We start from the raw sequence: 25039 nt of genomic DNA, 5'->3' as shown, positions 1-25039 counted from the left end.
CTGTTAGCAGCTGATCACCTCCACTCTTTCAGAATAAAAGATCAATAGCAGTTTTCCTGGGAAATGAGGGCAGCATCCATTTGCTTCCTTTTCTATTTTTACCAGCTAATCTGGGTGATTGACTTTACAACCTTCTCTGCTATAGTTTCTGTCTACTGCCATCCCATTAAACCTTAAAATAAACACTCTAGAGGTCACTGCTTGTTTTAGCTCTCCCCCATTTTCCCCCCAGACATTAATAAAGCTCCATCTTTTCAAACCCATTTTAGGCCTTTACTCCTCAAACATTTATGCACACCGCCCACCTACTGGTGACAGCAAATCCACCGACCTCCTTCCTTACAAAGCCCGATGCAGTGAAGGTAACCCTGGTATATATATAAAAAAACCCTCACCATTCCATAAATCTGTCAGACATTTACTCTGTCCCCCACAGACATCTGTACAGTCTGGCAGTCAATTACATCCCCTCACCTTCAAAAAGCCTCCCTCCATCACTGCATGGGAGGTAGCAGAGACCCATATCTTTATCCTTTCTCAGCAGCAGGAATGGCGAAGCTGTCAGCTTAAAACTCTCTGGATCCCTTTAATGCAGTGCACAACCTCAGCATGGTGAGTGGGGGGCACTGAGCGCTACATGAAGACTATCGACATGTATGAGAGAAGCTCGTTTTAATGGAGGTATCCAAGTGAAACATGAAAAAAATATTCTTGATGCTCAAAAGGAGGGCAGATCCATAAAGTATGAAATGACAAAAAGAGAAACACAATCTCTGGGAAATCTGATTTTATACATCACCTATTTATGTAAAATAAAAAATTACAAAAGTGGTGTCTACTGAGGTATAAAAAAGTAAATCTTTGTAATGATTGATCACCCTCATTGGTTCTCCCCCTCTGGTGTGTGCTGCTGTCACTGAGGTCAAAAGACATTAGCCATGCACTGACCTGCAATCAGGTCACAACAGAGATTCAGTCATCTCCAATAGTTCACCGTCATCCATCCACACAATTTTACTTCTATGCAAATTCCTCCTGACTTCTCATTCTGCTCCTCTTTTTCTCCCGCCATCCCACCCTCACTCTGTCTGTCTCCTGGCTATCTGCTCAGATCAATACACGAGTTAAAGGTAGTGGTCCTCCTGATGTGAGACAGGGCACCAACTTCTCTCTCCCTCCGCTCTTTTCATCCTTTTATCCTCCTCTTTTAACCAGAGACATGGCTTTGGCAACATGTGGAGTGAGTCACTCTCAAGGTCTCTCCAGTATCACAGTTCATCCTGTGACTTGCCTTGACAGAGGAAGACAGTGCTCATGATTGCCTCTGGCCACGCCACTCCAGCAAAGAAGAGCCCTTCCTCCCACGTTCCCTCAAATCAATCCCTCCACTATCTCTCTCTTTTATCCATCTTGTTCGTCTCTTTCCGTCTGCTGGGCTCCAGCCCTAAGCACCCGTGTCTTTAGGAGGTCCAGCTTGTCTTCGGCCAGAGCTTCTCTCAGGGCACTGAAGAAGCCCTGATAGTGGGAGGTGTTATGGATCATGAGGAGGACTCCAGCCAGAAGCTCATTGGTCACCAGCAGGTGGTGCAGGTACGCCCTCTGGTGGTTCTTACAGCAGTAGCAGCCACACCCCTCTACCAGCGGCTTGAAGTCATCCTGGTACCTGGATGAAAGTTGAAAGGAAATTTAAAAATTGATGAACAGGCACCGTAAATGGAAATCCGATGTTCTACAAACATAAAAAGTCAAAGATTTATTAAGCACATCTGTTTACGAAACCCTGTGGGGGCTTACTACAGCTGCCACAAACCTCTTGTCTTTGAGATTGATCTCAAAAGATGTCATTTGTGTTTGATCATCATGATTAAGATCTCCATTCTGTTTTATGTCCCCCGCTGCATCCTTCTCTTCGCTCTGCTCCAGCACTGCCAAAACATATATGCATCTTATTAATCTCTGCGCATTCACACCACGATCTCATCTTTTGCCGGAGAATTAGTCTCTGTATGCACAACCAGCAGCAAAAAAAAAACCAAAAAAAAACACAAACACACTGCAGCTTGACCCCTGCTGTGTCCTATATTCCCTCCAACATTTTAATATAATTACTTACCGGCTATGTTCTGAATACCAACGCTGTCTTACATAGATAGGAGTTCATTGGAAGGTGATTTCACTTAATTCAATGTGAACGCCGGTGTATTGAATAAGACGGTTGTTTGCAGGGGGACAGGCTATCTGGCCAGTCGTGGACACAAGAGATGTGAGGAAGACAGAAAAAACGAAACCGGGGAGGACGACGAAAAAGGAAGAAAGCGGTCTATAGCGGTCAGAGATTAAAAGGCAACAGAGGGCCAAAATGGGTTTAGTGTGAACTGAAAAGGGTCAAGTAGAGAGCAAGAAAGTGTGCAAACAAAACATAAAAAGGGAATTACCACAGGGTCTGTATGGAGCTTAAAGCAGATGGGTGATAAGCAGAAGAATAAAACGGGACAAAATGAGGCTTGACCAAAGCCAATAAAATAGAGCAGGAAGAAGTAACTTGTGCAGAAGATGGATTTTGCACTACAGAGGCACGACTGAAATCGAAGCCGAGAAGAAAGAGATTGAAGACTGAAGGCTGCTTATTAAAACTGCGACACAGACAGTTGAAAACCTTCATTTTATGCCTTTTGAACGAGTTCTGAACCAATGTCACGGACTTCACAGACCTTTCAGAAAACCAAAAGTCCTGCCGCCTGCAGACTGAATCAGGCCTGAGATACTGTGCTGGCTGGCCCATCTACCATTTTTCACTTCACATTTTAAATAACCTGATTCACACTGGAAACATTTTGGTGATTTAAACAGTAAATGCTCAGTAGCGGTTCAGGGCTGTTACTCGGTTAATTTAAAATGATCCTTCCAATGAAAGCTGGGTTCTAGGCCCATTAATACTTCAAATTCATGTAATTTGATGAATACTATCGTTCGGTTATTACTCATGTCATTTTGCAAAAGTGGCCGCAGAGCAAAGCCAGTTTACTGTCTCTGATCTGAAACCTGCAGAGAAAAAACACAGCTACAAACAAAACCTTCTTGTGTTCATTCAAACCAATATGCATGATTCCCAAATAAAAGACCACGGTGAAAATACAATGTTTTACTCTATTAACGTGCCCGTTTGGTGTTTTTAATATGCTGGAAGTCATATAATCAATTAAATGAGTGCCTTAAACTGCAGTGTACTGATGAGTCTGAAGCTTCACAGGTAACAAATCTAAGAAGCCAATCATGGCAACTTGCAAAATGGAACTTTCTGTATTTTTACTCTTCAATATTTACAGTATACAAACAGAGTTATGGGTGAGCTGGTGTGCTCAAGCTGCAGTGAGTAGCGATAGGTTGGTGAGAGAGGAAGGGACGATGTAGATCTGTGCTTTCTTGAGGAAGCAGAGTTGCACGAGAGTCATTGAATTTTTTTTTTTAACTTTGATACATGTGATGGGTTTTTTCGGGTTGAATCAACATTCAGAGATGGACTTCAATCTAAAATGTGATTTAATGTAGTTTAAACTACCTACCATCTTGTGTTTTCACTAAAATCAAAAGCCAGAAAGATGTGGTCTCTGCTACTTTGGGAAATTAGGCTAGCTAGTTTTTAGCAGGACTAGATTATCAGGAATTGGATATTTTTCTTCCCATGATGATTAAATTAAGCTTATTTAAGTCTAACTAAGTGGTGTATCAAACTTACTGAGCATCAAATTAGATTTTTCACAAAGGAAACCAGAAAAAAAAAATCATTTTCTGGGGTTTCCCCCCCAAAATTACACATTTCCATGGCAGAACATTTTTTTACAGGCTGAAACGTTCAAAAAGTTGAGTCTACATTTGGTATGTTCTAACTTTACATGGCAGAATTAGTGGACTAAGTACAGTGAGAAAAAGATTGGTTGATAGATGGAAGATGTTCTAAAAATGAAGGAAGAAAGAGTGCGACAAAGGAAGGGGGTGAATTAGCATTTGATCTGCCATGTCAAAACGGACCAGAACTGGGGAGTGGAGGTGTTGACATGCACACCCTGTGGGGTTTTGTAATTGGCCAAAAGGGGAATTACAATTTCTTGGAGTTTGACACCATCCCTGCTCTCACCTCCACCGAACTCCATTATGCTCCCTGTGCAGAATCGATTAGTGCTGTCTGACACTAGATGTGGCCAGAAACCAAACTTCCCTCTGTCAGACGAGTTTAGTGCAACTTTTTTATTAGCACGAAACAAACGGCAGAGTTTCCGCACCAATCTATAGTGCTGTTAATGCTAAATGTATGGTCAAATGTCTCCTTATGTTTTCATTATTGATACATATTTCTCCTCAAGGACAATAAAGTTTACTTTTAAGGCAGAAATTCTTCAAAAAGGCTGAACCACTTTACATGCCACAGCTCTTCTCGTGACTCTTTAACTCTCCACTTGAGATCAAAAACAGGAACTCAGACTTAATTGTTACCTTGCTGCAGCTGCTAAGAGATGCACCATTGATTTTATTTCACTATCATTTCTCTCCAACTAATTATTTAACTAATCTGACACTAGAAAATACACACCAGCTACTTTGCACACATGCATAATTTCTCCATCCATTATAAGCAGGTCTGATGCTGCAAAATAAACGCCTCATCTGCAGGGTGACACAATTACCACAGCCACACCCAGACACGCACTTCATTATGCGAACAGGCTTGAGCAGCTGTCCTTGTTGCTCACCAAATTGAAACCAGATGAAGGGTTGTTCATTTGGTGACAGCACTCTGCACTGAACCATTAAAGTCTGATTAAACATGTTGAAACTCAGTGCAGCAGTGTGAAACGAATGCCCCTTTACACTCATAAGAACCAGGAGCTTAAACTCTGCATGCATTTTAAGCTCCAGCCTCCTCCTATGGAAATTAAACAAATCTTGCAGTGCTAATTATTGGTTCGGTTTTATCAGTTAACTCCATCGAAACCATCAAAGTGCCCATTTTCTCTGCTTTCTAAAACACTGACCTTAATACTTTCCTGTGCACGACATCTCAGCGTATTCACACCCTTCAGTCTCTTCTCATTGCTCTGTCCGTACCGCTTTCATGCACAGAAATCACGCTAACTAAACTATGACATAAAAGGAATCAAATTTCCAATGACAATCACATTTCATAGACCCCCTACCCAAACTTCTAAATTACACAGTGACACGTCAGTTTGCTCTAGGCACGAACTGCAAGCTCTGAAAGCAGAATGCTGATGTCTTCCATCTTTTTTGGGGGGTAATTTCTTTCATCACATTTGCTTTTAAAAATGTCATTCTGTTGCTTTGGGCAAGGTAGTTTTTACCTGAAAGGTCATTTGCGTTTACAAGAGCAGAATTGCAAAAATAAATGCTGCCAAATTCTAAACTGTCTCATTACTGCCCTCCCTTATCCCCCCTTGCCCCCTTTTAAATTTGAAATTCAACCTCTGTGTGCTTTGATTTAAATGCTGCATGTCAGGAAATGGAATGACAGTTACAGGTTAGGGCTTAATAAGTACAAGAAAGCTGTTTTCTCAGGGAAAACGTGGGTGCTGCAGAGTATGAAATAATACATTTGTAATAGAAGCTGATGCAAATTAGATGGGGAATGCTAAAGCAGCGGAAAGTAATCAAGCTTGACCCATACCTGGTGCTACGCTACATGATGCAACATTAAACTGATGCCGAGTACAACAGAAGTGCATTAACAGTTAAATGAACTGTTTTATTAATGCATCTATAAATTAATAGATCAATATTTGTGCACCACAACTGTCTTTCACACTGCCAATAATTGTAAAAAAAAAAAAAAAAAAAAAAAGCTAACTAGCTCTTCGCCACACCTTCAGGGGGCGCTCTACCTGCGCGCTCGGGGTCCGGGGAGATGTCGAAGCTGAAGCAGAGAGCACATCCTCGCTCCGTCACCTGGAAGGGGAAAAAACTCTCGAACAGATCCACACCGGCCTCAACGCACGCCAGCACCTCATCAGGTCTGCCGATACCCTGCAGCAGCCTGAAAGTCAAACACAAACACACAGTCAACAAACATACACAGAAACAGCAGGAATCCCTGGAGAAAACGGCCAAGAAACCGCAAAAACGACACATCTACTGCCAGGTAAGACGTACACACAAACACCAGCAGCCTTCTTCCCTCAATCAGCAACACGCACAACCACGAGTGTTTTTGCTTTCACTTTTCTCAGGCTTCCAGCTAACAGGCTCCCTCTGACTCTCTGCCTGCAAGCGTCAAGGTCAAGCCCAATTTGGCATTCGATAATGACTCCTCCACACTTTCCAATGGGAAGCTGCATCCCCTAACAGCCAGGAAAAACCAGCAGGGACGGTGCCCCACAGTATTCGAGATGAGCCTGTTCAAAAGCAAACTCATCAAAACTCTCGGGGAGCTCCTGGTCACAGACGGTCACTCCTCGCAGCTCCACTCTCTCAGCCTCAGAGCCACAAGCAGAGCTCCTCCATTATCTCCAGGAGAAGACTGCTCATGTGGGACGGAGTCCAGAGAGATGTCTTTCAAAAGCTGATTGAGTTTTTGAGAACCAACAACTTCTGGAGGAAGTTTGTCCTTGGGTTTTGAAAAGGAGACTATACTCTGCCGGCGTAGAGCAGAGAAATGAAGGCTGGCTTTAGGATCGTCAAAGGAACTCTTATCATACAACCCATTCAGCTGGATTACAAGCTGCTAAATAAGCTTTAAATCAAAGTTTCTGTTTTATCATTGTGATCGCATGTTAATCTGCATGTAAGATTATGTTTGGGATTGCAAGTGAGGTTTATTTTCAGTCAAACTTTCCAAAAGTTAAAAAAAAAAAAAGTGCCTTCCTCAAGCTCCCATAGTTCAAGCTGACCTCATCAAAATGGCTTATTTTGTCCAACCAACAGTATAAAACCCACATCTCTATACCAGTACACCACTGAATCCTCATTAGGGTCACGGAGGGCTGGAGTCTATCCCAGCTGACTTAAGGGAAAGGCAGGGGACGACCAGTCTATGACAGGGCTACATACAGAGACAAACAGTCACCATCACATTCACACCGATTCAGAATTATCAGTTTACCTCAGCATGTTTTTGGACTGTTGGAGGAAGCCGGAGTACAAAACCAACATTATAATAATGTACAACAAACAAACGTAAACAAGAGCAGCAAATCCTCACATTTAAGAAACTACAACCAGAGGCTGATTGGACTTTTTTCTTGAAAATGCCCATTAAAGCATCTACTGAGCTAACAAGGAATTACCACTGGGCTGAAAACACCACACAGGCTGTGGGTGGAGTGTACAAATCATTTTAACGCATTACTGCTTGTCCACTCAACCTTAAAAGATGTGCTTCCCAAATATATTTCCCACCTGCTTGCTGGCTAAAGCCCACTCAGGTCACTCAGATCATTCTCATGCGTCTCCTGATTGTTCTAGGAATTAAAGTGAAATCAGATGAAGGCGCATTTTGTTATCATGACACTATTCTCTGGAGCAAACTGCCTGATGACCTGCGATCTGCTGCACCTGTATCTTCTATTAAAAACATCCTTGAAACACTTCTGTTTTCTCAGGTATTTGGTACTCAGTGGATGCATGTGCCTGTAATTCATGAGCTAAAAAAGGAATAAACAATTTTGGCCTTTTTTTGGGATGTATATCTGTGCACATTGTAGAGGTGGTTGGTTATTTAATTTATGTGATACGATATGTTTTTCTATGTTTTAAAGTAAAGCACACTGACTTCACTTGTGTATGAAATGTGACAGTAGGGCTGCATAGTGAATCGAATAATAATCGCAGCCAGGATTTTGTCTTTCCACTCTTAAAACAACATGACTGACAGCAATAGTGACACTTAAAACCCATGCCCTGCCAATAGAAAACCCCATGCAATTGACATTTTTGGGCTTCAACTTGGGTTTGTGTTAGAACGCCTTTCTTCGCTCTTTTCACGTAATTTTTGACCACACAGCTGAGTGAACTGTGCCCACTGCAGTATCCGAGTGGAGACTAGAAGCTTCTCTGTGCATCTCTACCAGTAAGCGCCTGCATGTGAGGCGTTTACTGGTAGATACTGGTAAATCGCCATGTGTATTGATGTTCTGCACATGAGGCATTTTGGGTTCAGTTTTTTATATATTGCTGAATTTAGATGAAGAAGAAACTTATTTTAAGCCCTATTTTGATGTATAAATGTGTATGTTAACAGGAATGTAGCAAAACAAGCAAAAACAACCCGTTTATTTAAATATTTTGTCCCTAAAATCAATGAAAAATCAGGATTCAAATGTTGATCAAAATGACTGGAATTATTTTGGCCATAAACCTATATCCCTTCCCAAATAAAACTGACTTGATTTGATTAGTTTCTTGCAAAATTATCTAATCTTTTCTGCTTCAATTCAAATAAAAAATGTAAGATGAAAGAAAACAACTAAATACTTGATTGCAAGATGATTTAAAACTGGTGATGTTTGCATGCTTAGTTCAGGGCTAAAATCCAAATATATGACTGTATCTACCTCTCACTGCACTCCAGGAGAATTTAATTTCTCCTCACCGAAATAATATTTTGCCTCCTCCGTTTTTCAAATTCAAACGTAGCAATTTAGATTCTGTATTTAAATAAAGGTGGAAAGAATGCAAGAAAATTAAAAAGAAGTCAGGCACGGCGAAGGATTGGAGAAATGTAATGAAAAGAGGTAAAATGGATAAGACCTAGCCGACACTGGTGCCTCCAGGTCGAGCTGAGATAATGACTGCTGACAGACTGTGGATGTGGCGGGGGAGCACGAAAAGCCAGCAGCGTTTTCACTTCTAATCAATCAAGCAGGAGAATTAAATGATTGAGAAGAATAAACCAACTGCGCCTGCTCAGCCTCCAAATCACACCGTTTTGCACACAAACGGTGACAACCACAAAAAGGACAGAAATCCGATAAATGGAGAGTGCATTAATCTGCCCATCAGGTAAAAACACTTCATGAATTCCTTATTAGAGTTTGATAAATACAGCATATTGTCGTTTGCTTTCCACCATTTTATATAATCAGTTAGATCAAAGGCAAAACAAGTGGTGAATTAATAAGTTAAAATCATGTCAGACAGTTTTCATATAAACATGTCACCGGTTTCAGTATGAAGTTTTGCTGCCTTTTTCAGTTTTATATCGTTGCACATTTCATATAATTAAGGAAACAAGACATTCCTTTCAATTTTCTGACGTTTTAAAAACCAAACAATTAACTGAGAAAACATTCGGCAGATCAATAGTGGAGATAATTGTTACTGGCAGCCTGAAGTAAACATCTCTTCAAAACAAACACTTAAGCCTTTAAAAGAGCGCCCAATCAGTCAAAATGAAAAGCTCCATTGATGCTGAAAACAATGATTAGTGGCAGGCCTGCAGTAAAAAACAGATTAGTCAACAGGCTGATCTTAAGCTGGTCGGTAAATAAACGGCAAGCCTTTATGTTACACAGCTTTTAGTCACCAAACAGAACTGTTCCTTCATCTAACCATCACTGCTGCTCTTTCTGGTGGTTCTAGTTGACTGACTGCTTTCCGTGACGGATTTCAATTAAACACCAAAAATGAAACCACGATTACTATTTAGTAATTGTAATTAATTCATGTTCTACACCATCATCAGCAGACAAACCTGGGTTTGTCCTCAGGTAGCTCCTTGTTCACAGCAGTGATGAGCTGAGTCCTCAGTCTCTGGTCCATGGAGCCCGTCTGGAGGCCGTCCAGGCAGAATCCTGCTACAGGCCTCTTGGCTGTTTCTCTGGCTGAGCGAACCCTCTCCTCCAAGATGTCTCCTCCCTCCACCACCCCGAACACCTCTACTCCGTCCAACTCCTGGAAATGACAGTTTAGTGATAAACAACTTAGAAAAAACACTCCGGAAACATAGAAGGAAGAGCAAGTGCAAGAAAATGGAGTAAAACAGATAAAAGCTATAAAATTCATAACCACATGCGGCACATGATGGGATTTGCGGCGGCAAAGTGGGTTTTTAAATCAAGAGTATATTCTAAATATATAAATAAAAGCTCTCATTCTGGAAACAAGCCACCTGGAATTTGATGACTCGACATGGAGTTGACGGCACATCGCGAGGATGAAAGACACAGTGGGGGACCAGGGAGCGTCTTGGCAATCAAGCAGCTCACTGCGTACAGTGTTGATCAAGAACTACTTTCAGCACGCTGTCAGTTCTCCGTGCTCAACATGATTCCACACATGACATTTGTTTCCGCGAGGAGAACTCGGTTTGCAGTCGGGAAATAAAACAGAAAATAAATGCAACATTTAACAAAGAAACACAGGTGATAAACAGTCACCTAGAAAATGTTTAAACGACACACAAAAGACTGGAAGTAACAAATGCCAACAAAACAACACAATAAGCTCCTTGCTATAAATGAAGCTGTTTACGCCCTCGGGTGAGAAAGCAGTATGGTTAAATGATATTATCTCCTCTGAAGCGTAACTGAATAAAGGTGTCGCTTAACCACTCATGACACCACTGCTGTTCCTTCTCATTTAAGTCTATTCCAATCTGTTCTCCCTATCATGAAATGAGGTAGTCTTTGAGCACATTTTAAAGAAAGGAAACCTGTGTGTTTCATTAGTAATGCCTGACGCTGCACCTTTAAACACCTGCTGATAAAGTATGGACCCCCTGATAATGTATTCGTCCCAATCTCACATCTTTCTGCTACACTGTGGCCCCTTTGACCACAAAACCACCAAACATCAATCCTTGTCTCATGTGCTTGTGCTGTGCATGACAGAGTTACAAAGGCAGACTTCAGAGACGGTAAGTGAAAGGCAGCGGGTGTTTAATGTGTGTGTACCTGTGATTTCTGGTGCACCAGCAGACACTCATCCAAGTGAGCGAGAGTTCGATCCACCGACTTTCGGACCCTTTTCCGTGACGTGCTGTTCTGCCAGGTCTCTCCGTCCGCCATGCTCTGGTACCAGTCGGGCTGCACGGTCTTCTGCAGAGCCATGAACTTGGCCACCGTCAGCTCGATCCGCCCACCGCTGCCCCACACTGACACCGTCTGATGACAACGGAGAGACATTTTTCATCTGAGGAAGCATTTGTCCATTAACCTTTGGACACTCGCAAGAAGTGGCAAAAGAGAGTTTGTGCTCAGAATGAATATTTCTTCAAAAGTTTTCACACAGAAAAGGCTACAAGCACACGCTCCACCATAGTAAAACTGAAGGTAATTGTCTTAAATGGACTGCAGGAGGAAATGTACCTTTTTCTTATATGATCAGTACACATCATTCCATTTCAATTAAGCAAATTTTTTTTTGAAGTTTACACCTGACCATCTTATATTTGTCAGGTTTCTTCTTCTGTGCATACATAGGTTATAAAGTAAGTGTATAATCTTAGGTAACCGAGTTAAAAAGCTGATCTTGATAAAGAAGACAAATATATATATTTATCTGACATACACACGTGTTTGCTTATAGTACCACTTTTGATAACATTATTTGAAGGACTATGAGTTGGAAAAAAAGGATTTTTCTTTTAGCCCAGTAACAATATATATACTCTTCTAGTTGGGACACCATTGGAGTGGTTTCACCTGCAATACCTGCTCAGTTCATGTTCAAATGCTGGCTCTGACTGGAACCTTACTCTACATTTTAAAAGCTCCAATTCGCACCAATCACAGGTACAAAATTCAGCTTATGGTGAAAAATGAAGGTTTTAAGGTTGACAGAATCAAAATAGAAAAAAATAAAGACCAAATTTGAACCATAGTATAACTGGTTTGTATTGTCCTCTCAAACCAGAAGTCTATAGAAGTCTAGACTCCAGCTACATTATTTCTAAAGTCATGGCTCTTCTAACATTGATCCACAGGTAGGTGTGAAGAAAATGGAGCAAAAATCGACATGACCCCACCTTCTTTAAGAATTTTTTACTAAAAAACTAATGTTGCCTATGACCCCAGATTTTACACATGGTCAACTCAATCAATATTCAACACTTAAAAAAAAAAAAAAGCTGTCAAATTGAAGATGGTGAGGCGTGAGCCATTTGGTGAACTGAGGCAGAATGACCCACATGTAAAACATCTGCATTTATAGGTTGATTGCACAAGTCATTGAAGGATCCAGTTACTGATCAAGTTAACCACTCATTTAGATAGGAATGAAATATAAATAAAAATAGCATAACTCTGGTTAAGTTTCATGGCTGCACAGTGGCTCTGGATCTCTCTGCATGGAGTTTGCATGTTCTCCCTGTCAGTGGGTTTTCTCCAGGTACTCCGGCTCCTTCCCACAGACCAAAAACATGCTGAGGTTAATTGATAATTCTAATATCGCCATTAGGTGTGAATGTGAGCGTGCCCTAAATCAGCTGGGATAGACTCCAGCACCCTATGACGCTAATGAGGCTAAGCGGTGTATAGGTAATGGATCGATGGTGAAGTTTTAAATCTTCACCTCTGCACTGTGAATAGAAATTTGCTCTGTTCAACCTCTAACCACTGTCAGCAGTGATGTCCTGGAGTGCACCTGCTCTTCACGACAACAGTGAGAAATGAAACCACTGGCAGTCAGAAAAAACTACATTTTCAGGGGATGTTATGCTGAGGTGCAAGCACATATTGTCACAATCCGCTCCTCTGTCCTGTCTGTCTCTGTCTGTTTGTCTCCCATCCGCTCTTCTGCCCTGTCTTTCCCCTACAGCTCGGTGCCTGAGTGGAGTCTAGCTCCTCAGCTGACTCCACTCAGGCAATCAACTACCTGCACGGCTCCCGGACAGCTGACGATCATTCACTAACGACTCACCCCTGCAATAAAGACCGGCTCAGCCTTCCACTCCCTGCCAGAGCGTTAAACAAGAACCACGCAGTTCGGTTTGCTCTCTAGCCCCCTTCATGATCGGTTTTGTTAAGTTTCTGCCAACTTCTGACCTTGCTTTCTCCTGCCTCCCTCAGATCAGCTGTCCGGGATCCCACGCCATCCTCCTTCCCCTCCGGCTTCCCCAACAAACCTTCACCAGTTACGCCTGCCTGGACCCCCCACTCCTGCCTGGATCCCTCACTCCTGCCTGGATCCCTCACTCCTGCCTGGATTCCCCACTCCTGCCTGGATCCTCCACTCCTGCCTGGACCCCCCGCTCCTGCCTGGATACCCCACTCCTGCCTGGACCCCCACTCCTGCCTGGACCCCCACTCCTGCCTGGAGCCTCACTCCTGCCTGGAACCCCCCTGCTTCTGCTCCCTGGCTTTTCCCACCCACCATTATTCATCCCCTCCAATAAATCCTTTACATCTCCTCTGGTCTTGGAGACGTGGTTCTCTGCTCGGGTCCAACTCGCTCGTTGTATGACAGAACGCTCTGGCCAGACATGGACCCGGAGAACTCGCTGTCAAAGCCGGACTGGCTCACTCCACCCGACATCAGGCAAGTCCACCAAACCTTTCGTCAGCTCACGGTCAAGTACCAGAAGATACTCAGTAAACTCACTGTTTTAACTGGCCAGGTATCCCAGGTAGCCCCCGACCCTGCCCTGTTGGTTCAATACAACCAAGCCTTTCAGGATGTTGCCGCCACTAAGGCACAATTGAACCAAAACATCGCCCTGCTCACTCAAGTTTCCTCATCTGCAGCCCAACCCGCGCCATCTTCCCCCCCACCAGCCCCAGGCCCAGCCAACACCCAGACCCTAACCGACGACACCTCCTCTCCCTTCTGGGGAACCCGACTAGCTCTCAAACCACCATCTAGGAAGCAGCATGTTCCCCGGAGAGGAGACACCCAGTCCCCGCCAATCGTGGAGCCGGTCATTGAACGACCTGGCTGCCTAGGACACCATACCAGGAGGTGCCGTGGCTCCCGCGATCTTGCCCCATCACCGCCCCTCTCTGACCCCCCACCCGTTGTCCACATGTCGTCCATCCTCCTGACCTCGGCTCCCCAGAACCGGACCCCGACCCCGACCTCTGCTCTCCAGAACCGGACCTCCGTTCCTCTCAATCAGACCCAACCCCTAGACACGCCTTGGGACATCTTCTCCTCCTGCGATGAGCACAGCGTTTATTTCAACACGTTATACGAGTTGTGGGAGAAGTGGAGGGAGGATCCCCAAGACGCAACCATAACCCTGGGCCGCAAGCTAGCAGGCCAGCGACCCGGATTAGCCAACCACTTACCTGCTTACATCTGTGACTTCCTGAGTGCTCCTCTGAGCGAGCCGCCTACTGGCTCCCCAAGCAGCCAACCGGGCCCTGTCTCCCTGCCGTCCATAGAACCACCTGCCAAGCGGCCGGGCCGTCGAAGACGTGAGGCCAGGAGGCATCGTGGCCCCCCGGCTCCAGTCTCCGCAGAGGTCGACGACGCCCCGCCTCCTGTTTCCGCGGAGGTCGACGACGCCCCGCCTCCTGTTTCCGCGGAGGTCGACGACGCCCCGCCTCCTGTTTCCGCGGAGGTCGACGACGCCCCGCCTCCTGTTTCCGCGGGGGTCGACGACGCCCCGCCTCCTGTTTCCGCGGGGGTCGACGACGCCCCGCCTCCTGTTTCCGCGGGGGTCGACGACGCCCCGCCTCCTGTTTCCGCGGGGGTCGACGACGCCCCGCCTCCTGTTTCCGCGGGGGTCGACGACGCCCCGCCTCCTGTTTCCGCGGGGGTCGACGACGCCCCGCCTCCTGTTTCCGCGGGGGTCGACGACGCCCCGCCTCCTGTTTCCGCGGGGGTCGACGACGCCCCGCCTCCTGTTTCCGCGGGGGTCGACGACGCCCCGCCTCCTGTTTCCGCGGGGGTCGACGACGCCCCGCCTCCTGTTTCCGCGGGGGTCGACGACGCCCCGCCTCCTGTTTCCGCGGGGGTCGACGACGCCCCGCCTCCTGTTTCCGCGGGGGTCGACGACGCCCCGCCTCCTGTTTCCGCGGGGGTCGACGACGCCCCGCCTCCTGTTTCCGCGGGGGTCGACGACGCCCCGCCTCCTGTTTCCGCGGGGGTCGACGACGCCCCGCCTCCTGTTCCCGCGGGGGTCGACGACGCCCCGCCTCCTGTTCCCGCGGGGGTCGACGACGCCCCGCCTCCTGTTCCCGCGGGGGTCGACGACGCCCCGCCTCCGTCCCGCGGAGGTCGACGACGCCCCGCCTCCGGTCCCCGCGGAGGTCGACGACGCCCCGCCTCCGGTCCCCGCGGAGGTCGACGACGCCCCGCCTCCGGTCCCCGCGGAGGTCGACGACGCCCCGCCTCCGGTCCCCGCGGAGGTCGACGACGCCCCGCCTCCGGTCCCCGCGGAGGTCGACGACGCCCCGCCTCCGGTCCCCGCGGAGGTCGACGACGCCCCGCCTCCGGTCCCCGCGGAGGTCGACGACGCCCCGCCTCCGGTCCCCGCGGAGGTCGACGACGCCCCGCCTCCGGTCCCCGCGGAGGTCGACGACGCCCCGCCTCCGGTCCCCGCGGAGGTCGACGACGCCCCGCCTCCGGTCCCCGCGACCTCAGCGGCCTTAGACGGGCATAAGGCCATTCCTGAGCCCCTTAGGAGGCTCTGTGCCTTCCCTTCTGCGCCGCCCCCGGAGGGGCCCCTGGATCCTGCGCCGCCCCCGGAGGGGCCCCTGGATCCTGCGCCGCCCCCGGAGGGGCCCCTGGATCCTGCCCCGCCTCCGCTCCCCGAGGAGGCCGTCGACGCCCCGCCTCCGCTCCCTGGAGCCTTCCCCAAGTCCATGAAGAGGCCTTGCGCTTCCCATCCTGCTCCGCCCCCGGAGGACCCACCTCCAACCCAGTTGTTTGTCCGGCCCCCGGGCCGCCCGCCGGAGCGGTCCCTCTGCCCTGTCCGGCCCCCGGGCCGCCCGCCGGAGCGGTCCCTCTGCCCTGTCCGGCCCCCGGGCCGCCCGCCGGAGCGGCCCCGCCTGTCTGTCCGGACCCCGGGCCGTCCTCGGAGGAGGACCCTCCGGCGAGTCCGGCTTTGGCCGGCCCCGCCTCCAGGCCCCCCTCTGAAGCGTGCCCTCCGCCCTGACCTTTCTCAAACCGTCCCGCTTTCGGGCCGTTCCCCAAGACGGACCCACCGGCTTGCCCAGCCTCGACCAGGCCGTCCACCGGAACGGACTCTCTGCCCTGCCCGTCCACGTCCAGTCCGACCCCCAGGCCGTCCACCGGAACGGACTCTCCGTCCTGCCCATCCCCGGCCAGTCCGGCCCACGGTCCGTCCGCCGGAACGGATCCTCCGCCCATCGGAACGGACCCTCAGGCCTACTCATCCCCAGCCAGTCCGGCCCACGGTCCGTCCGCCGGAACGGATCCTCCGCCCATCGGAACGGACCCTCAGGCCTACTCATCCCCAGCCAGTCCGACCCACGGTCCGTCCGCCGGAACGGATCCTCCGCCCATCGGAACGGACCCTCAGGCCTACTCATCCCCAGTCAGTCCGACCCACGGTCCGTCCGCCGGAACGGACCCTCCGCCCATCGGAACGGACCCTCAGGCCTACTCATCCCCAGCCAGTCCGGCCCACGGTCCGCCCGCCGGAACGGACCCTCCGCCGACCGGAACGGACTCATCGGCCCACTCATCCTCAGCCAGTCCGACCCACGGTCCGTCCTCCGGAGAGGACCCTCCGCCCTGTCCATCCCCGGCCTGTCCAGCCTACGGTCCGTCCTCCGGAGAGGACCCTCCGCCCTGTCCATCCCCGGCCTGTCCAGCCTACGGTCCGTCCTCCGGAGCGGACCCTCCGCCCTGTCCATCCCCGGCCTGCCCTGTTCTCAGTTCAGTCCGGTCTAGTCCCCGTCCTGCCCTGTTCTCAGTTCAGTCCGGTCCAGTCCCTGTCCTGCCCTGTTCTCAGTTCAGTCCGGTCCAGTCCTCAGCTTCGATCAGCTCAGTCTCTGTCCAGCTCAGTCCAGTCCAGTCCTTTCCTTCGCTCAGCTCAGTCCAGCCCAGTCCTTTCCTTCGCTCAGCTCAGTCCAGTCCAGTCCTTTCCTTCGCTCAGCTCAGTCCAGTCCAGTCCTTTCCTTCGCTCAGCTCAGTCCAGTCCAGTCCTTTCCTTCGCTCAGCTCAGTCCAGTCCAGTCCTTTCCTTCGCTCAACTCAGTCCAGGCCAGTCCTGCCCTCAGTTCAGTTCAGTCCTGTCCTCAGTCTAGTCTTTAGTCCTGTCCATGTTCATTTCCTCTCCCAGTCCAGTTGTGCCAGGTCCAGTCCCAGCCTTGAGTTTCCTTCAGTCCCTCTCTCGTTTCTCTCCTTCCTGTCCCTCCCGTCCCCCCCGTCTTTCCCTCCCTCCCATCCCTCCTGTCGTTTTTCTGCTCTTCCTGTCCTTTTTTGGTTCCTTCCGCTCGGTCTGGTCCCTGTTTGTATGCGTGTCTCTGTCTGCTCCTTGTTTGCCCCGGTGGGTTTGGTTGGGTCCATGGGGCGCCGGGAGGCGCCCGTTGAGGGGGGGTACTGTCACAATCCGCTCCTCTGTCCTGTCTGTCTCTGTCTGTTTGTCTCCCATCCGCTCTTCTGCCCTGTCTTTCCCCTACAGCTCGGTGCCTGAGTGGAGTCTAGCTCCTCAGCTGACTCCACTCAGGCAATCAACTACCTGCACGGCTCCCGGACAGCTGACGATCATTCACTAACGACTCACCCCTGCAATAAAGACCGGCTCAGCCTTCCACTCCCTGCCAGAGCGTTAAACAAGAACCACGCAGTTCGGTTTGCTCTCTAGCCCCCTTCATGATCGGTTTTGTTAAGTTTCTGCCAACTTCTGACCTTGCTTTCTCCTGCCTCCCTCAGATCAGCTGTCCGGGATCCCACGCCATCCTCCTTCCCCTCCGGCTTCCCCAACAAACCTTCACCAGTTACGCCTGCCTGGACCCCCCACTCCTGCCTGGATCCCTCACTCCTGCCTGGATCCCTCACTCCTGCCTGGATCCCTCACTCCTGCCTGGATTCCCCACTCCTGCCTGGATCCTCCACTCCTGCCTGGACCCCCCGCTCCTGCCTGGATACCCCACTCCTGCCTGGACCCCCACTCCTGCCTGGACCCCCACTCCTGCCTGGAGCCTCACTCCTGCCTGGAACCCCCCTGCTTCTGCTCCCTGGCTTTTCCCACCCACCATTATTCATCCCCTCCAATAAATCCTTTACATCTCCTCTGGTCTTGGAGACGTGGTTCTCTGCTCGGGTCCAACTCGCTCGTTGTATGACACATATTGTCTGCTTGGATCGTACCCCCTTAATAGAAATCAAGATGCACCATGTCATCCGTTTTTTATGAACCCTATTAACAGATCTGCCAGTTGGTATTTTCTATTCATTTTCACTTCATTTGTTAAGGAGCTGCTGACACCCTCGAAATAAAAGGGGTCACCTTCCAAATAAAGTTTTGGGTGCACCTATGAAACAACACAAATGCTGCGAGTGTAGCGCCAAAGCTTCGGGTTCAGTGAGGACCACCATCGATTTACTGTCCTGAATATTAAGAAACGGCCCCTTTCTGCACCTCAAGACTAATGTAACAAAGAGGAAGTTAACGTGGCACATCAGGACCAGGGGTGAACATCTTTTTGCACATTATGAGACACACAGATGTATTAAAGGTGGTAAGGTTACTTATTACAGCAAACTGGGCTTTTCTTCACATTTCTACACAGAGATGAAAGCTGTAGAGTTCAAAAACCTCAGATTGTGTTTCTTTAGTCAGCAGAGGTTGTAGTTTATGGATCACACTTCTTCAAACACGCAGTAAATCTTCTGGATGTTTCTTCTTGGGGTCACTGATGCTATCGGCTCTTTCACAATCACCCAGTCAGAATCAATTGAGCCCGTTGGTCCAGGTAACACTGCACCACCCACGGGTATCTACTACATAACCTATTGACATGTGTGTCACACTACAGCGATTAATGTGACTCAGGCAGCTCTGAAACGTTTTTAATAAATGTCTGAAACTTATAAATTTGCCATTTAGGTGTTACTAAACGTAATTAAGGATTTTGTAGAAACATTAATTGACCAAGTGACTTCCTGTTTGCTGCCTACAGCTGTCAGATTTTTTCATTTGTCTTTAATAAACACCTGCAGCAACAGAAACAATTATTGCTTTATTACACAGAGTGACATGGGCTTTAATGCACGTGGCACAGCAGCAGGAACTGTAAAAACTCAATCTTACCAAGTCTCTTATTTTTAGTCAAAATGTCTCATCCCATTTGATTTAAGATAAATTCACTTAAGTGACATTTCAGCAAGATGGAGGGACTTGTTTTAGGACAATGCATCTTAAATATCTTAAGTCAAACAATCTTGAAATTCTCTCGTTTTGAGGTGAATTTTACAAGAAAACTCAAAATAAGTTTAATACATCTCAAATTAGGAGGTTACATGAAAGCAAAAATTCAATTTTGAGTGAAAAATTACTATTTTTTTGCATGTCTGGCTTATTTTAAGACACCTAAGCATGAAAATCCTGGTAAAATACAGCTTAAAATAAGTTTTCCCAGCTAATTTTAAGATCTCAATACTTTAAATGTCACATCTTATTTCAAGAAATCTCACCAAGCCATTTTTGACTTGTTCTACTGGCAGATGTTTTCATGTATTTCAAGGTAAAAAGTTCCTTGAAATAAGTTATTGTTTCTTGTTTTGAGAGGGGCATTTTTTCCAGTGTAATGCTCGGTGTTCTCTCACACATCTAACAGGCCAACAGTTCCACACGGTTTAAGTTTCTGGAACAGAAGACCCCATCAGTCCCCCCCCCCCCAATGTCTGACTAAAGGTCAATGCTACTTCAGCTCCTATGCAGAAGCCCCTTTCTCACCTTGTTGGTGGTATAACCTGTGGGGCAGAGCGCCGCAGGGTCGTGAAGCGAGCAGTACAACACAGTATCATGAAGACCTGAAAAACAGAAAACACTGCATCACTCGCAGAGAACAAAATCTGGCAAAGGGCTTACAGCCAGCATGAGCCGAGCACAAAGCAAGGTGCTGGAGTGAGGCGTTCGTTACAGCGTGAGCCTGGAGAGAGAATTGAGGTGTTGCCTTATCAGCAAACCCAGCTGCAGCACAGGATCAAAAGGTGAGAAAACACAGACCTAATTGCAGCAAATTCTGCTATTATTTCTAATTATTTAATCGCTGCTCTTCCCTCCTGGGGCTTTACAGACGGCTCTATGGTAATCCCCTGACAGTTTGCAACAAGTGACACGACTGTGATTACGTTTCCAATTTTAAATCAGGTCGCCTGAGGCAGGGTAAAGTTTAGCGCCACAGCCACTGTTGTAGAACAAAGCAAAAGATACGTCTCTTCTGGGGCGTTTGTTTAAATATTACTGAGAGCAAAGCCACTTTTAAGTCAAGCTCACAAAACTAATCAGCTTTCCAATATTGAACTCTACATACAGTCTTTCAGTTTAGCACAGGTTCCTCTGGTGTGGTTGTTATTAGAAGAAGACTACGGTAATACAAAGGATTAAATGACAACCATGTCGGGGCTGAACAGCAACAAGGTTAATTCTGTCAGTTCAATAAAAAGCCCTTTCTGTCCTCCACAGCCTCTGACTTGGAGTTGAGTGATTCAGGTGAGATTACTTATTGCTTTGCCACTGAGAGAGGCAAAGTGTTAACTTGGACAACAACCCACTGGAGCTGAACTCTGCCTCCTGAAATTCAAATCACACCCTGCTGGAGCAGTTCCATCTCCTTCAATATCACAGCATGACAAACTAAAACAACCCTTGAAATCCACGTCCAGACACCGTGTGACACAAACAAACAAACGTAGAATGTCGCCTTCTTTTCTTTGACTGCTGCATCACACAGCAGCAGGATCGATGCAATCTCCAAACTGAGGGAAGGGCTGTGCACAATTTATGCTTGGGGCAGAGCAGGTGACTTCAATCTTCTTTCATTGTCCCTGTAAGAACAGTCTTATTAATCTGAACACTCTTCTAAAAGCGAACAGCCGAGCTGCTGCACAAATTCACAGTTTCTACAATGAAGTCACAGGATCAAGCTCAGGACCAATCCAGCACTTTCAGAGCATGTACACAATTATATTTTCAGCAAATATTGCTTCCTCTTCCTCATATAAAGTGGACTATTACAGAGAGTTTACAGTTTTGCTGCTTATATGCAATAAGCCATGCACTAGTGGCACTGCTGCACACATGAACTGATCTAATCACACGAGAACATACGATAAGGCAACAGGCTTCTGGAAAATATTATTCTCAGCCTTTAAGTTAGTGTAGATAGGTTTGCTGGGTCAATGCGAAGATATGTTGGTTTTCATTTATAGCAGTGTTTCCTGAGTCATAAATTAAATGAAAACGATAACAATTGGTCTGCCACTGCAGTGCATTTGAGCATACGTCTATTAGTGAGGTGCTGTATTATTGTTTTTTCTTCATATTCATTGAAAATATTATTTCCTATAAATTACTAACACAAAGCATACAAATAAAGTAAAGCAACAATGAATGTGCTCTGGTTTCTCCCATGTGGAACAGGCTATTTAGACAGTTAGATTTAATTTGAGATATTGGACAGAATTGTCACCAATACAGTGAAAGTTAATGGAATTTAGTTTGTGGTACAACAATAAAGATTAACATTCAGAAATTCAGCTGCAAGACAGTTTTCCAGAAACAGAGCCGTCGTCAGTCTGGACAGTTTGCATCAGCAGCAGACACGACGTACAGTTTCAACCTGAACTATCTTCTAGTGAAGAATGAGTCCCAACCTCACTGGATAAGGGCTCCCCCCTCCTCACACATCTTAATTTAAGCAAGTTCCCCTCAGGGATCAATAAAGTATTTCTGATTCTGAGTAATTCATCCCCTGAGAGAGGCAGATGTGAGTTAAATGAGAACCAAAGATAAGTTCAAGGATATGGAAAATATGGAATGAACACAGCAGGTTCCATTAAAGTGGATGAGCAAAGTGTACTTTATGAAAAATATTTACATTCACAAAAGAGATTTTTATATGTTTAATCCAGCATTTATTTCTTTCTCTTAACCCCTTTCACCCTGGAGGTTCCTGTATCCATTATAAAATCAAGATCCGTTTATCAACGGCTGCCAACTGAGAAGTGAAGGCCCATGGAGTGACAGTGACTAAAATAGATGTAACACTTGTTTGCTTCATTTCTGTTGCATCAAATCTGGTAGAGCTGCAGCTGAGAATTTTTTGAAAATGTTCAACAACATTAGTGTCAGCGGTTTGTTCCTAAATGGCTGCAATTTACAGCTTTAATAAGGGGGAAATAAAAATGCTAGCTTGGCGATGTGGACAAACAGATATTTATAACATCATTTATACCAGGCGGCTCCTAAAGAGACCTGATGTTATATTGGATTATCAGGATCCTCCTCCTTCATTGTAAGTGTTATTCTTGCACATATATACTGGGTATAACTTTCGATTTTAGACGTCGGTTTAGTGATTTATAGTAGCTGCCACTTTGTAGTCTGTTACAGCCTCTTGCCCACAGTGTGGATGCATTTTTATATCGTTTCTGGCGAGAACTGACAACAGCTTACAAATCATTTAGTGCTGGAGAGTGTTTTCCAGTGAAGTATCTGATCTGCACATTGCCATCACTCATCTATATAATTGCCATTAAACTGCCTTCACCTGCACATATTACAGCAAGTCATAGAAACACTTTAAAACAGTTGTATATATCTGGAAAGCAAATAAAGCCGCACCATATAAACATATATATAGTTTCAGTTAAAAGCCTGATGATGGATTACCTTTTAATCAATTCTGAATATACTGAAATACATTCAAACAGCAGTGGATGCCATCATGATTAATATCTAATCAGTGCTCTCTGTCCGTTTAAAAATCCCAACTTTCTTCCCTCTTTTCTCTAACAGAGGCATCTCCATTGGCCGATCACCCCTGTGGGCACACCCATGTCTGATAAGTCAAGTTCACTGACAGAAAACCTGATATCAAAGCTTCAGTGAAAGCCGCATCAGATGACTAACAGCTCTGCATACCAGCAGCTAGTCAGCTATGTGTCAGTCCATAAAAATTGCAGCGTGCAAAAGATCCAGTTGGTGTCTTTAGCTGATGGAGGTGCACACAGACCTCAAACTGTTAACATGAGCTGAAGTTCGGTTTGTTGAGTCTTTCCTCTGGCTTCATTAAATACCTGCAGCTTCAGACAGCAGCAAGAGCCATATGATTCCATTTATGCACACAAAACAACACAACGGTAGCTTAATTAAATGATTAGAAATACAAATTATCCCCAACATGAAAAAAGATTAATTCAGCATCTAACTGTAAAAGGCACTGTGCGTTTTATTCACCATCGATAGGCAAGCTGTTACACATAATCAGCTAATCATCTACAGTTAAATCATGTGTTACACAGTTGAATCCTGACCTCCATCACAGCTCAATTTTACTTTACTGTTAAAATCCAATCTGTTAAATATGCTTTTGTTGTATGAAGTTTGTTTGTTAGGGAGATTTTCTTTATTTCAAAGCAGGATATTTGCAGTAATAACATTATTGTGTTCATGGATACATTGCAGAATAAGGCCTCTATAATTATTAAGTACCAAAATATGACAGCAAGTAGCTGAGTAACAATGAAAGCACATTCTATTGAACCATAATTGGCTGTAGTTGAATAAATAATCATCCTGCATCAACAGCATTTTCTATATTGATCATAACTGCACATATTGCCTGTAAGTGATTTTACTCTCAAATACACAGCCACAGCTCTTCTCTTGGGCTATTTTTTATTGCTGTTCACCCTAATTACAAAAATGTTAACTGGAACTGTTTTAGTCCATGCATATTAGATTACTAGCAAATTTCACGGTAAAATGAGAAATCATCATGTCTTTATTAGAATGAAATTTTCATGTTGACTTGTTTTTTTTATTTGCCTCCATGACAATGTAATAATTATAGTTCTGAAAATGTTCTTTTGGTTTTGGTGCCTCGCCCCAAGAGTATCAGCAGTTCCAATTTTGCCAACCTTGTAAAAAGTTTCTGTTCTCGAGTGTAACTGATAGTAAAGGAAAAGAGCAAAATGTAGATCTGTACCTGCAAACTTCCTGAATCCATCCTTAAACTCCTCCAACACTTCCTGGTGCTCTGCTCTGGAGGAAGAGGTGATGAGATGGAAGTTAGATTTAATGTAAAGCTCAGTGTGTGTGGGAGTGTTCGTGCTGGGCATAGCTTACATATTGGACAGAGTGACCTGAGTGACTGAGGGCAGGTTCCTCAGAGTGTGTAGCGTGTCCTGGGTGAGATGGGGGACCGTCCCAAAGTGTGTATAGAGCAAACACCCAGGGACCTCCAGAGAGTGCTGCCCCGTCCTGCCGAGTCCCTTCAGGACACCCAGACGACTTCTTCCCTGAACCACCCGGGACAGCTCCAACTGCATCCTGCCGCCAGCCATACCGACAGCTCCAGTCGAACAGAAGCACCGAACTACACCACAACACCTAACCCAGAACCAACCAGTGCGATGACAGTTAGCTAAAATTAGCTACAAGCGCCGACTGTAACTGAAAAAGCATGGGAATTAGCCACGGAGCTAGTCAGCCTAGCCACTCACGTGTTACAGCTTCAGTCCGCTTCTCACCGATTTGAAATGTTTCTTGTTTATCAGTGACTCGTTTTAATGAAACTGTACATTCACAGCTGTGCTTGCCTAAATTAAAAATGATTTAATTGAAGAGCATCTTCTTTTAGCTTACCCACAAAACTGCTAAACGGGAACTACAAGTCGTGGAAACATGTCGTCATCAAGTGCGACGGGGACAATTAAAAAGACTAAACTGAAACGATATATTTTTCTGTTGTAATTTATAAAAACCTTCATTAGTTTAATAGATTTTGATTATCTTATTTTCACAGTTTCTTCAATTTTAAAAAATATTTCATCTCGTTAAAAAGAGGATACAGTTGCTATGGTTACCAGAGAAACGCCGGAACGAGACTTAAGTCTAGTGGGACACGTAGTTCAGGAAGCATTCATTTGTACGACATTTAGCCATGAAG

General features: G+C 46.3%; 1 protein-coding gene across 3 annotated transcripts; it reads right to left on the bottom strand.

The window, feature by feature from the left end:
* Positions 1-655: 655 nt before the first annotated feature.
* On the bottom strand, positions 656-24790 carry qtrt2 (queuine tRNA-ribosyltransferase accessory subunit 2). 3 transcript variants are annotated; one of them, XM_051940519.1, is made up of 9 exons: positions 24594-24790; positions 24217-24480; positions 24077-24132; positions 19819-19895; positions 10902-11111; positions 9701-9900; positions 5877-6046; positions 1811-1925; positions 656-1663 (listed from the first exon to the last, which is right to left on the bottom strand). In XM_051940519.1, the coding sequence occupies exons 2-9, from the start codon at positions 24432-24434 to the stop codon at positions 1402-1404; spliced, it is 1308 nt and encodes a 435-aa protein (XP_051796479.1). In that variant the 5' UTR covers positions 24435-24480; positions 24594-24790; the 3' UTR covers positions 656-1401. The 3 variants fall into 3 exon arrangements, with proteins under 3 accessions (XP_051796479.1, XP_022050769.2, XP_051796480.1); XM_022195077.2 differs by having other exon boundaries at positions 5895-6046; positions 24594-24788; XM_051940520.1 differs by having other exon boundaries at positions 24736-24776.
* Positions 24791-25039: the final 249 nt, after the last annotated feature.

Source organism: Acanthochromis polyacanthus, chromosome 20, assembly GCF_021347895.1.
Source record: "Acanthochromis polyacanthus isolate Apoly-LR-REF ecotype Palm Island chromosome 20, KAUST_Apoly_ChrSc, whole genome shotgun sequence".
NCBI classification, from domain to species: domain Eukaryota; kingdom Metazoa; phylum Chordata; class Actinopteri; family Pomacentridae; genus Acanthochromis; species Acanthochromis polyacanthus.
The sequence above is the reverse complement of the archived record's forward strand: the minus strand, read 5'-3'. Positions and strand labels throughout refer to the sequence as shown.

What these genes read in the sequence shown, in the direction of transcription:
- qtrt2 (XM_051940519.1), bottom strand. Translation starts at nt 24,434, where the DNA reads ATGGCTGGCGGCAGGATGCAGTTGGAGCTGTCCCGGGTGGTTCAGGGA. An exon ending in TGGATTCAGGAAGTTTGCAG is followed by an intron (nt 19,896 to 24,076) that starts GTACAGATCTAC and finishes TCTGTTTTTCAG; the next exon opens with GTCTTCATGATACTGTGTTG. An exon ending in AGGTAGAGCGCCCCCTGAAG is followed by an intron (nt 1,926 to 5,876) that starts GTGTGGCGAAGA and finishes ATGTTTTGGCAG; the next exon opens with TGCTGGAGCAGAGCGAAGAG.